At 34.5% G+C, this 12177-nt stretch overlaps 1 protein-coding gene across 15 annotated transcripts in view; it reads right to left on the reverse strand.

Annotated features, from left to right (window-relative positions):
* The window catches only part of ARHGEF9 (Cdc42 guanine nucleotide exchange factor 9), a 206214-nt gene that overhangs the window by 12122 nt on the left and 181915 nt on the right, over positions 1 to 12177 (reverse strand). For all 15 annotated transcript variants that reach the window (XM_025989027.2, XM_072744020.1, XM_072744028.1 and 12 more), the window contains one exon: positions 9131 to 9199. In XM_025989027.2, coding sequence (XP_025844812.1) covers positions 9131 to 9199 — 69 coding nt within the window. The remainder of the gene's footprint in view (positions 1 to 9130; positions 9200 to 12177) is intronic.

Consider the following 12177-nt stretch of genomic DNA (forward strand, 5'->3'; position numbering starts at 1 on the left):
CAACATACAGAACAACACCCAGTGAAGGGATGAGATCTCGACATTTGCAACAACATGGGTGAACCTAGAGGGTATTATACTAAGTGAAATAAGTCAGACTGGGAAAGACAAATACCATATAATTTTACTCTTATTTGGAATCTAAAAAGAAACCAAATGAGTAAAGAAACAAAAAGTAGAATCAGACCTATAGAAACAGAGAAATGATGGTTACCAGAGGAAAGGGGGTAGGCAAAATAGGTAAAGGGAAATGGGAGATACAGGTTTCCAGTTATGGAATGAATAAGTCATGGCACAGAATAGGGAATACAGTAATTATATTATAATAGGGTTGTATGGTGACATACGACAGCTATACTTGTGGTGAGCACAGCATAATGTATAGAGAAATTGAATCACTATGTTGTACATCTGAAACTAATGTAACATTGTGCTTCAACAATACTCAAATAAAAAACCTTTTAGTTTTAATCAAGTGGTCAGTTTCTACAAAGATGTTGACTGTGATCGAAGGACTATCTTGAATCTATAGATCAATTTGGGGAATACTGCTATCTTAGCAACATTGAGTCTTATAATCCATGAACATCAGATGTTTTGCTATGTAGAGCTTTTTAAATATCTTTCAATAATGTCTTGTTGTGTACAGAGAATAAGTTTTATACTTGTTTTATTAAATTTATTGCTAAGTATTTTGTTAATGTTATTATAAATGGATTTTCTTAATTTTGAGATTGTTTTTGTAAGTATATAGAAATAAAATTAAATTTTATTTATTTTTATTTTTATTTTTTTTAAATTAAATTTTATATAGTGGTCTTATATCCTGAAACTTTGCTGCATTCATTTATTAACTCTAATTGTGGTGTGTGTGTATTTGTGTGTGTGTGTGTATTCTGTAGAGTTTTCTATATGTAAGATTGTGTTATCTGCAAATAGAGATAAATTTTACCTCTTCCTTTCCAAACTGAATGCCTCTTGTTTCTATTTCTTGCCTAACTGCCTTGGCCAGAACCTCCAGAACAATGTTGAATAGAGGTGATGAGACTGGACATCCTTGCCTTGTTCCTGATCTTAGGGGAAAAGCATCAGTCTCTCATCACTAAGCATTGTGTTAGCTGTGGGTGTTTTGTAGATGCTCTCAAGTATGTAAAATCTTGTCATAGTCAAACATAATCAATTTTACTTCCTCCTTTCTGATTTGGATACCATTTCCTTCTTTTTCTTACCTGATTGCTCTCTGCTTAAGACTTCTAGTACTATTTTGCATAGGAGTGGTGAGATCTGGCACCACTGTGTTCTTATATTAGAATAATAGCTTTTAAACTTTTACCATTAAATATGATATTAGCTGTAGATTTTCTATATATTCCCTTTATTATATTGAGGTAGTTCCTTCTATACCTAATTTAATGAGATTTTTTATCATGAAAAGATGTTGAATTCTGTCAAATACTTTTTTCAGCATCTATTGAGATTATATGATTTTTATCTTTCTATTAATGTGGTGTATTACATTTTTGATTTGCATATGTTAACCCATCCTTGTATCTCAGTAATGAATGCCACTTAATGATGCTGTATGATCCTTTTAATGTGCTCTTGCATTTGGTTAGCCAGTATTTTGTTAAGAACTTTTGCATCAGAAATATTGTCCTGTGGTTTTCTTTCCCTGTAGTGTCCTTATCTGGATTTGATGTCAGTGTAATGCTGATTTCATAAAAAGAGTTTGGGAATGTACTCTTCTCTTCAATTTTTTGAAGAGTTTGAGAAGGATTGGCATTAATTCTTTAAATACTTGGTACAACTCACTAGTGAAACTATTCTTGGGCTTTTCCTTGTTGGGATGTTTCTGCTTAGTAATCTTTTTTTTTTTTAACTCATCTTTGGTATGGCTAGATTTTCTACCTTCATGGTTCAATCTTGGTACATTTTATGTTCTCTGGAAATTATTCATTTCTTCTAGGTCATCCAATTTGTTACTGTATACACTTGTCATCTTCATGATTCTATTTCTGTGGTATCATATACAATATCTCCTATTTAATTTCTGATTTTATTTATTTGAGTCTTCTCTTTCTTTCTTAGTAAAGGTTTCTCAATTTCGTTTATCTTTTCAAATGCCAGCTCTTAATTTATCTTTTCTATTGTTTTTCTGGTCTCTATTTCTCCTCTGATCTTTATTTCCTTTCTCCTGTTAACTTTGGCCTTAAATTTTCTTCTTTTTCTTGTTCCTTGAAATGTAAAGTTAGGTTGCTTATTTCAATTTTTTTCTTTGTGTAGGCTTTATGGCTATAAACTTCCCTCCTAGAACTGATTTTGCTATATCCAATAACTTGTTATGTTGTGTTTTCATTTTCATTTATCTCAAGATCTTTTTTTTATTTTTCTTTTTTATTTCTTCTTTGATTCATTGGTTGTTCAGGAATGTGTTGTTTAATTTCCACATATTTGTGAACTTTCCAGTTTTTCTCCTGTTCTTGATTTCTAGTTTCATACCATTGTGGTGAATGATACTTGACATGATTTCAGTCTTCTTAAATTTGCTAAGACTTGTTTTGTGACATAACATATACTACCCTAGAACATGTTCCATTTGTACTTGAGAAAAGAGCTGCTGCTATTGGATGGCATGATTCTTGTATGTCTTTTAGGTCTAAATATGATCCAAATTGGGCAGTCCAGGTGGCTCAGTGGTTTAGCACGGTCTTCAGCCCAGGGCCTGATCCTGGAGTCCCAGGATCGAGTCCCATGTCAGGCTCCCTGCATGGAGCCTGCTTCTCCCTCTGCCTGTGTCTCTGACTCTTTCTCTCTCTCTCTTGCTCATGAATAAAAAAATATTTTTAAAGCCTGTTTTAATAAATAAATAAATAAATAAATAAATAAATAAATAAGTCAGTCCAAATTGGTCTAAATATATTTCTAGTCCATTGGCACCTGTGTGGCTTAGTCAGTTAAGTATTTGCTTTCCACTCAGGTCATGATCTCAACATTCTGCGTTTGAGCCCCATGTTGAGCTCCCTACTTAGAGGGGAATCTGCTTCTTCCTCTTCCTTTGCCCCTCCCCCTCTGCTCATTCTCTCCCTTACTCTTTCTCTCGAATAAATAAAATCTTTAAAAAAATAAATATATTCCCAGTCCAACATTTTTTTAATCATTTTTTTGTCTAGGTGCTCTATCAATCCTTGCCTTAATTATATTTATTTTTTATATTGAAGTTTGATTTGCCAACATATAGTATAACACTCAGTGTTCATCCCATCAATTGTTGCTTTAATTATATTTCTGTTTCTTCCTTCAGATATATTTATATTTGCTTAATATATTTAGGTGCTCCATATTTGGTACATATATATTTAATTTATATATTTATGTTTTGGGGACATATATATCTTGATAAATTATCCCTTTATCATTATATGATGACCTTCTATGTTTCTTGTGACAGTTTTTGACTTATATTCCACTTGCATGGAATATCTTTTCCCATACGTTAATTTTGAGGCTATGTGTATCCTCAAAGATGAACTTAGACCTTTGTAGGCAATGTATAGTTGTGTCTTGTATTTTTATTCACTCAGCCATTCTATGCACGTTGATAAGGGAATTGAATTCATTTATGTCCTGGAGGGGAGGCAGGTAGGGGATGGGCTAAATGAGTGATGAGCATTAAGGAAGGCACTTGTTGGGATAAGCACTGGGTGGTATATATAAGTGATGAATCACTAAATTCTACTCCTGAAACAATACTACACTACATGTTAACTAACTTGAATTTAAATAAAAAATAAATAAACTGCAGAAAAAAATTGTTAATAGGTAAGGACTTTCTATTGTCATCTTATTACTTTGTTTTATAGCTCTTTTTGTCCTTCTCTTTCTCTTTTGCCATCTTCGATGGTTTTCCAAAGGTATGCTTTGATTCATGTCTTTTTTTTTTGTATGTCTAGGTGTCTGCTTTGTTGTTACAGTGAGGCTTACATCAAACACCTTATAGTTACAATAGTCTATTTTATGCTAATAACAAATGAACTTTATTTCTTTTTTTTTAATTTTTTATTTATTTATGATAGTCACAGAGAGACAGAGAGAGAGGCAGAGACACAGGCGGAGGGAGAAGCAGGCTCCATGCACCGGGAGCCTGATGTGGGATTCGATCCAGGGTCTCCAGGATCGCGCCCTGGGCCAAAGGCAGGCGCCAAACCGCTGCGCCACCCAGGGATCCCAACAAATTAACTTTAAATGCACAATAAAACTCTACCTTTTTAATCCCCAACCCCACATATTATGTTTTGATGTCACAATTTCCATCTTTTTTTATTATCCATTAATAAATTACTGTAGCTATAGTTATTCTTAATCCGTTCATACCTTATCCTTGATAGGTATAAGTAACTAATACATCACCATATTAGAATATTCTGAATTAGATTATTCATATGTTTTACCTGTGTGTTTATATTTTCATATGTTCATATGTTTTCATGTTACTAATTAGCATCCTTTCATTTAAGCTTTAAAAACTCCTTTCAGCATTTCTTGTAAGACAAGTCTAATGGTAATGAACTCTCTCTCTCTAATTTTCTCTCTCTCTGGGAAAGTTTTGCTCTCTCATTCATTTCTAATGGACAGCTTTCCTGGGTAGAGTATTTTGGCTGACAGTTTTCTTCTTTCCGAACTTTGACTATATAACATCCCACTCTCTCCTAGTCCACTAGGTTCCTGCTGAGAAACCTTTGAATAGTTTTATGTGGGTTCCCTTGTATTTGATGATTGTTTTTCTCTTGCTACTTTTAATACTTTCTATTTGTCTTTGATTTTGGACAGTTTTAATTATAATGTATCTTGAAGAAGATCATTTGGGTTGAAATTGTTTGGAAACAAATTTCCAATTCTGGATGGGTATTTAAATATCCAGTTTGGGCTATTATGAACAAAGCTGCTATAAACATTTGTTTGGAGTTTTTATTTTTCTCCAAGATTTTACTTAAATTCAAGTTAGTTAACATATAGAGGGTTTTTTTGATGTATGTGTGAAAGTAAGTTTTCATTTTTCTGGGAAAACTGTCCAGGAGTATAATTGCTGGGTTATATGGTAGTTGTATGTTTTGTGGCTTAAGAAACCACAATACTATTTTCCAGAGTGGCTGTACCATTTAACATTCTCACTGGCAAGGTATAAATGATTTGGTTCCTCTACTCCCTTGTCAGCATTCCATGTTGTCACCATTTTTTATTTTAGTCTTTTTAATAGGTATGTACTGATATCTCACTGTGGTTTTTATTTGCATTTCTCCACTGATTAAAAATGTTGAACATCTTTTCATGTGTTTAACTGCCATTCATATAATCCTCTCAGTAAAATATCTGTCTTTTGCCCTGTTTCTAATTGGATCATATAGTTTTTATTGCTGAGTTTTTAGAGTTCTTTATACATTCTAGATAGTAGTGTTCTCTCAGATACATGGTTTGCAAATATTTTTTCCTAGTCTGTGGCTTGTCTTTTTATCCTCTTCACATGGTCTTTCATAGAGCAAAACTGTCTATTGTAATGAGGTCCATTGTATTAATTCTTCATTTCATGGTTCAAGCTTTTGGTGTCAAGTCTAATAACTTCTTGCCTAGCCCTAGATGCTGGAGATTTTCTCCTTTATAAAAAATTTTTGTAGCTTTGAATTTAAGCCCATTATCCATTTTGAGTTAATTTTTGTAGGGTGTGAGTTTAGGTTGAAGTTTTTTATTTTTGGTCTATAGCTGAAGCATTTGGTGGAAAGGTTACCCTCATCCACTATATTTCTTTTGCATCTTTATCAAAAATTAGTTGGGCATATTTGTGTAGGCCTATTTTTAGTTCCTCTGTTCTCTTCCACTGGTAAAATATGTCTATCCTTCTGCCAATACCACAGTCTTGGTTATTGTAGCTATATAATTTGTGTTAAAACCAGGACTGATTACTTCAATTTTACTCTTCTTTTTCAAGATTTTAGTTAATTTAGGATATTCATTTGATTTTGAGATGGTCCCAAAGCTTCTGGAGATGGGAGCTGTGTTCATGGTCTAGGGAGCTTCTGTCATCATGGAGCTTCCCCTTCTCCAGAGTAGTATACTGAGTTAATAAGGTCCCATGGCATTATAGATGGGGTTGTAAGGGGACACTAGAATAATTACCTATCCAATTATATCTGCCTTAGAGAAATCTTAACAACAATGCTCTCATCATTTCCAGGAAGCAGTCACTGGAAGGGTTAAGGAAACTGGCTTTAATGGGTATCTAAAAGAATTCCCTTCTTTGTCTTCCCATGTACATAATATAACCATTGAATTCCTAAGTTTGACTATTGCTTCCACATGTATAGTTGCCCTGAGACTCAATATATATCAGTCATTATAATCCTGGACTAGGAGAATCTTGAAAATTAGAAATAGAGAAGATACGAAGGAATTTTGGGAGGTTTGAAACTAAATGAGTTTTTTTGAAAACTTTAGAGTTGTTGTTAAAGGTGGAAAGCTGTTCAGGTGAACAAGTGCTTAAACACTGGGAATAAGAGAGGACTTGAAGGGAATAGCCTTGTGACTAGACAGGGTAGAAAAGGAACCTGACGCAAAGGCTTGGTATGAGTGAGCAGGACTGTTTTCTGATTTGTCATTTTATGGATGTTCCTTTGCTTTAAGAATTCATAGTGAAAAGACCAGCCAGCCTCAGATAGGCTAGGGGAAACCTATGCTGATATCAAGGAATCCCATCCCATCATGAAGGTCAGTGTTGTAAGGACAGTGGAGAGAATCATAGTAAGAGAAGCTAAGGGTTAAGAACCTCCAGGAAACAGGCCACTAGGCCAGTAGCTTCTTTATAGCCTGAGGACTCCCCAGCTGGCTGGAGTTCTGTTCTGTTTATATCTCTAAGGAATGGGCATAGTCTCTCCCAGGGTTCCCCTACTCATACAGACCATATCTTCACTGACATTAACCCCAGATAACTTTCTAACACTGACTCTCATATTTTCACTCCCAAGAGGTTAGGAGTGATTGCCTTTAATTCTCTATCTGAAGATAATCACATCTCCATAATAAGGGAAAGAACCAGTGAGTGCCTCCCAAGGACAAGAAACAATAAGCAGTTAAAAGGAAGGTATGTCTAGCCAGGGAGGGCCCAGCTAGGCACACTGTTTAATTGGAAATCAGATATTCACAGGCATATAGCTCCTTAGTGAAAAGGAGCTTCATTTGGGAATAATTAAGGATGCTTTATGTGGCCACTGGAATTTCAGGCAACTTGAATCTAATCATTTTGTATGGTGACTCATTCTGAACCAAAGAACCTACTGAGAAAGCAGAAGGGCCTGGGAAAAGTGAGGTCTCATTAAAATCACTTACCCCTGGAGAAAATGACAGTGGCTGTCAGTAATAGAAGCATTTGTCAGTAATTGAGGTGAGACAAAAAAGCAAGCTGTTTTCTCACAGCATAGAGAATCAGCAGAGCCCTGAGATGATGAGGGAAGAACAGTGGACTTGGAATAAAGATGAGTTAAGTTCATAATCACTTCACCTCAAAGATCTTGTTTCTTTATCTGGAAAATGAGTCTAATAATGTCTACCTTAAAGATGTACCATAAAAATGAAATTAAAGAACTTATATAAAATGACTGGTATTGAATATGCTCATAAGTAAACAAAGGGTAGTTACTCCCCATTGTTCAACTAAGCATTTTAATTTTGTCTAGTTTATGAAAATGAGAAAATAAAGCTTCATTTCATATTCAAATTGATTCTTAAGGTGTTTTCCTTTTTTTTTTTTAAGAAAGTGAGAGAGTGCCAGTGTGTGCCCGTGAGGAGGGTTGGAAAAGGAGGGGCAGAGGAGAAGAAAGAATTTTAAGCAGGCTCCACACCCAGCATGGGGCCCAAAGTGGGGCTCAATTTCATGACCCTGAGGATCATGACCTGAGCCAAAACCAAGAGTCAGACACTCAACTGAGCCACCCAGATACCCCTAGTTTCCTTTTTTAAGTATTTTAGTTTGTGGTTCAGAAAAAGAGAATGAATATCTGAATCTTCTGCCTTGGTTCAGTTTGAAGTTCTCCATTCTGATTTGGGACTCCTGGTCTTGCAAATGCCCCCAAACAAATCAAAGAAAATTGTATACATATTCCAAAAGCACTTATTAAAAAATATACACAGTTATTATTGTCCATCTGTCTCTACATTGTGAATAAAGTTTAGTTTCTTTCTCTCTCTCTCACTTATGTTAAAATGAAAAGAAACAGAAATTCTATATTTTTCCTGTACCTAAAGAACTATTTATTTTTTTATGGAAGCTTATTGATCTCTGAAGTCCAATTTTTTTTTAATTTTTTTATTGGAGCTCAATTTGCCAGCATATAGCATAACACTCAGTGCTCATCCCACCAAGTGCCCCCCTCAGTGCCCATCACCCAGTCACCCCAAGCCCCCGCCCACCTCCCTTTCCGCTACCAAGAACTATCTGTAGACATAACTACCTTACACTATTTACTCCTAAGCCTTAAGTCTTTTTAAAAATTAATTTATTTTTTAATTTAATTTTTTATTTTTTGTATATATTTTTTAATTGGAGTTCGATTTGCTAACATATAGTATAACACCCAGTGCTCATCCTGTCAAGTGCCCACCTCAGTGCCCGTCACCCGGTCACCCCATCCCCCTACCCACCTCCCCTTCCACTACCCCTTGTTCGTTTCCCAGAGTTAGGAGTCTCTCATGTTTTGTCACCCTCTCTGATTCTTCCCACTCATTTTCTTTCCTTTCCCTTATAATCCCTTTCACTATGTTTTATATTCCCTGTATGAGTGAAACCATATAATGATTGTCTTTCAACGATTGACTTACTTCACTCAGCATAATACCCTCCAGTTCCATCCATGTCGAAGCAAATGGTGGGTATTCATCATTTCTAATGGCTAAGCCTTATGTCTTTAAGACCATTTGCCACATGTCATCAGGAATACCTGGAAACCCAGACAATCCACATCACCCCAAGTGAACTTCAGCCTGGAAACAAACCTGGGTATATATAGTCACATAGTTTATGGCTTCCCAGTCTCACAAATAGAGAAAGTAGGGCTGGTGGAGTGGTGGTAGTTAAAGGCAGCTTTACCTTTTTGTTTAGGGACTTTTCTCACAGTCATTGCAGCCTGCCTCTTCTGGTTTTCAGAAATTTCAAAGCCTATAACATAGAAATACATGACTCTGTTATAAAAAAAAAACCACAGCTTTCTTAAATGTATAAATTAGTACAACTTTTCTGAAAGAGTAATTTTGGCAAGATATATCAAAAGTTTTGAAAAGCAAATAAATAAATGGTGAGAAATTTGAACAAATATTTAGTTACAAAAATGAATTTCACAATATACAGAGGCAAAAAAAAAAAAGAAAACATGAGTTAAGAGGCTGTTCAATGAAGAGTCATGAATAAAGTATGGTGTAAAGTGGAAAAATATTTCACAACCAAAGGCAAAAACATAGAAGAAAATAGTGAGTCAAAAGATAAGAGATTACAAGAAGTTTTTGTAAAGAAAAGTTTCAAAAGGAAGAAAAAATCAAATAGCAAAAGGTACTGAACTGTCCAAGTCATTTGTCCAATTTTAAAATTAAGTTATTTGATATTTCACTATTGAGTTGTAGGAGTTACTTATATATTTTGGAAACTAACCTCCTATCAAATATATCATTTGCAAATATTTTATCTGATGCCATAGGTTGCCTTTTCATTCTGTTCCATTGCTGTGCTGAAGCATTTTATTTTGCTGTAATTTTGCTTTGACTATGCTTTTGGTGTCATATCCAAAAAATCATTTCCAATATCAACGCCAAGAAGCTCTTTCCCTCTATTTTCTTCTAGGAGTTTTACAGTTTGGGGTCATACAATTAAATCTTTAATACATTTTGAGTTAATTTTCATGTACAGCATAAAGTAGGAATTCAATTTCATTCTTTTGCATATGGATATACAATTTTCTCAGCACTATCTATCGAAGAAACCATCCTTTCCCAATTGTGTATTCTTGGTACCCTTGTCAAAGATATGTTGACTGTATATGTGTGGGTTTATTTCTAGGCTTTCTATCCTATTCCATCCGTCTATATCCCATCTTTATGCCAGTAATATACTGTTTTAATTAATGTAGCTTTGTAATACATTTTGAATCAAGAAGTGTGATACCTCTAGCTTTGTTCCTCTCTCTCAAATATCTTTACCCATAATGGATCTTTTGTGAATTTTAGGATTGTTATTTCTATTTCTGTAAAAAATTCCATTGGAGTTTTGATAAGACCACATTGAATCTGTAGCTGGCATTGGGTAAAATGGACATTTTAACAATACTAAAGCTATTTATTTATGTGCTCTTTAATTTCTTTCAGCAAGGTTTTACATTTTTGAGTGTATAAGTCTTTTACCTCCTTGGTTAAGTTTATTCCTAAGAATAAAGAAATCCATCCACCCTTTTTGGATGTGATTATACTTAGGACTATTTGCTTAATTTCTTTTTCAGATAGTTTATGTTAGTGTATAGAAACAACTGATTTTTGCATGTTACTTTCATATTCTTCAACTTCACTGAATTCATTTATTAGAAAAAAAATTTTCTGTGGAGTCTTTAAGGTTGTCTATATATAAAATGATATCATCTACAAATAGAAATAACTTCACTTCTTCCTTTCCCATTTGGATGCTTTTATTTTCTTCTTGTCTAATTTTCTCTGGTTGGCCTTCCACTACAATGTTGAATAGAAGTGGTGAAATGGGCATCCTTGTCTTGTCATTGTTATAAGAGAAAAAGCTTTCAGTTTTTCTCCCTTGAGTATGATGTTAGCTGTGGGCCCTTTCATATATGGCCTTTATTATATTCAGGTAAATTTCTTGTATACATAGTAGCTTGTTGTGAGTTTTTTATCATGAAAGAATGATAAGTAATATCAAATCCTTTTTCTGCATCTGTAGATATGATCATGTGATTTCTTTTTTTTTAAGATTTTATTTATTCATGAGAAACACAGAAAGAGAGAGGGGAGGGGCAGAGACATAGGCAGAGGGAGAAGCAGGCTCTATGCAGGGAGCCCGATGTGGGACTCGATCCTGGAACTCCAGGATCACGCCCTGGGTCAAAGGCAGGCGCTAAACTGCTGAGCCACCCAGGGATCCCCTGATCATGTGATTTCTATCTTTCATTCAATTAGTGTGGTGTATCACATTAATTGATTCGCATATGTTAAGTCATCCTTGCATCCCAGGGACAAATCGGACTTAGTTACGGTGTATGATCCTTGTATTGTGTTGCTGAATTCTGTTTGTTGCTGTTTTCTTAAGGACTTTTTCATATGCGTTCATTGGGGATATTGGTCTTTAGGTTTTGTTTGTTTGTTTTTGTACTAGAAGACAACATTGTTAAAATATCCATTCTGCTGAAAGCCATCTACAAATTCAAAGCAATCCTATCAAAACTCTAGTTCCATTTATACATGGTATGAATAAGTTCTATATATCTGCTTTACAACATTGAGCCTATGGTTAATATTACTATATTTTGCACTTAAAAATGTGTGAAGCGTATAGGGTTCATGGTGTTTCTACTACTTAAAAAAACTGGATTGAGATCTACCTACAAAAGAGAAGAAATTCTTCTTCAGCTTTAGCCCATGTATGTGGAGTCCCATCCTTCTCATGATCTTCCTGCCTATAGATGACAGCTTTGGACTGTGCTCATGAGTTTGAGCCCGCCCACGATTTTGCATTCCACCTGTCTGCTCCATAGATTTTGGAGTTGCTTAGCCAGATTTTGTAATCACATAAGCCAATTCCTTATAATAAATCTCTTATTACATCTTCTATGAGTTGTACTTCTCTGGTTGAATCCTGACTGATAGAAGGAGTTTTAGTTAAATACTATATTCCTCACCTGAAGAGTTACTTATGATAAATTAAGTTTAAAAATGAGTTATAAAGTAATATGATTGGTATAATTTTTGTAAGTAGAAAAGTTTTTTTAAAAGTCTTAATTGTATAAAGGTTTATATGAACACAAGTATGGAAATAGATACACCACACCTATACTAATTATCTCACATAGCATAGGAGTGATAGTGAAGGGAAAATAATGCTAAATTTATTATATTTTGGTATGTGTTCAAATGGTTATTATAATC

Source organism: Vulpes vulpes, chromosome X (assembly GCF_048418805.1).
Source record: "Vulpes vulpes isolate BD-2025 chromosome X, VulVul3, whole genome shotgun sequence".
Lineage (NCBI taxonomy): Eukaryota > Metazoa > Chordata > Mammalia > Carnivora > Canidae > Vulpes > Vulpes vulpes.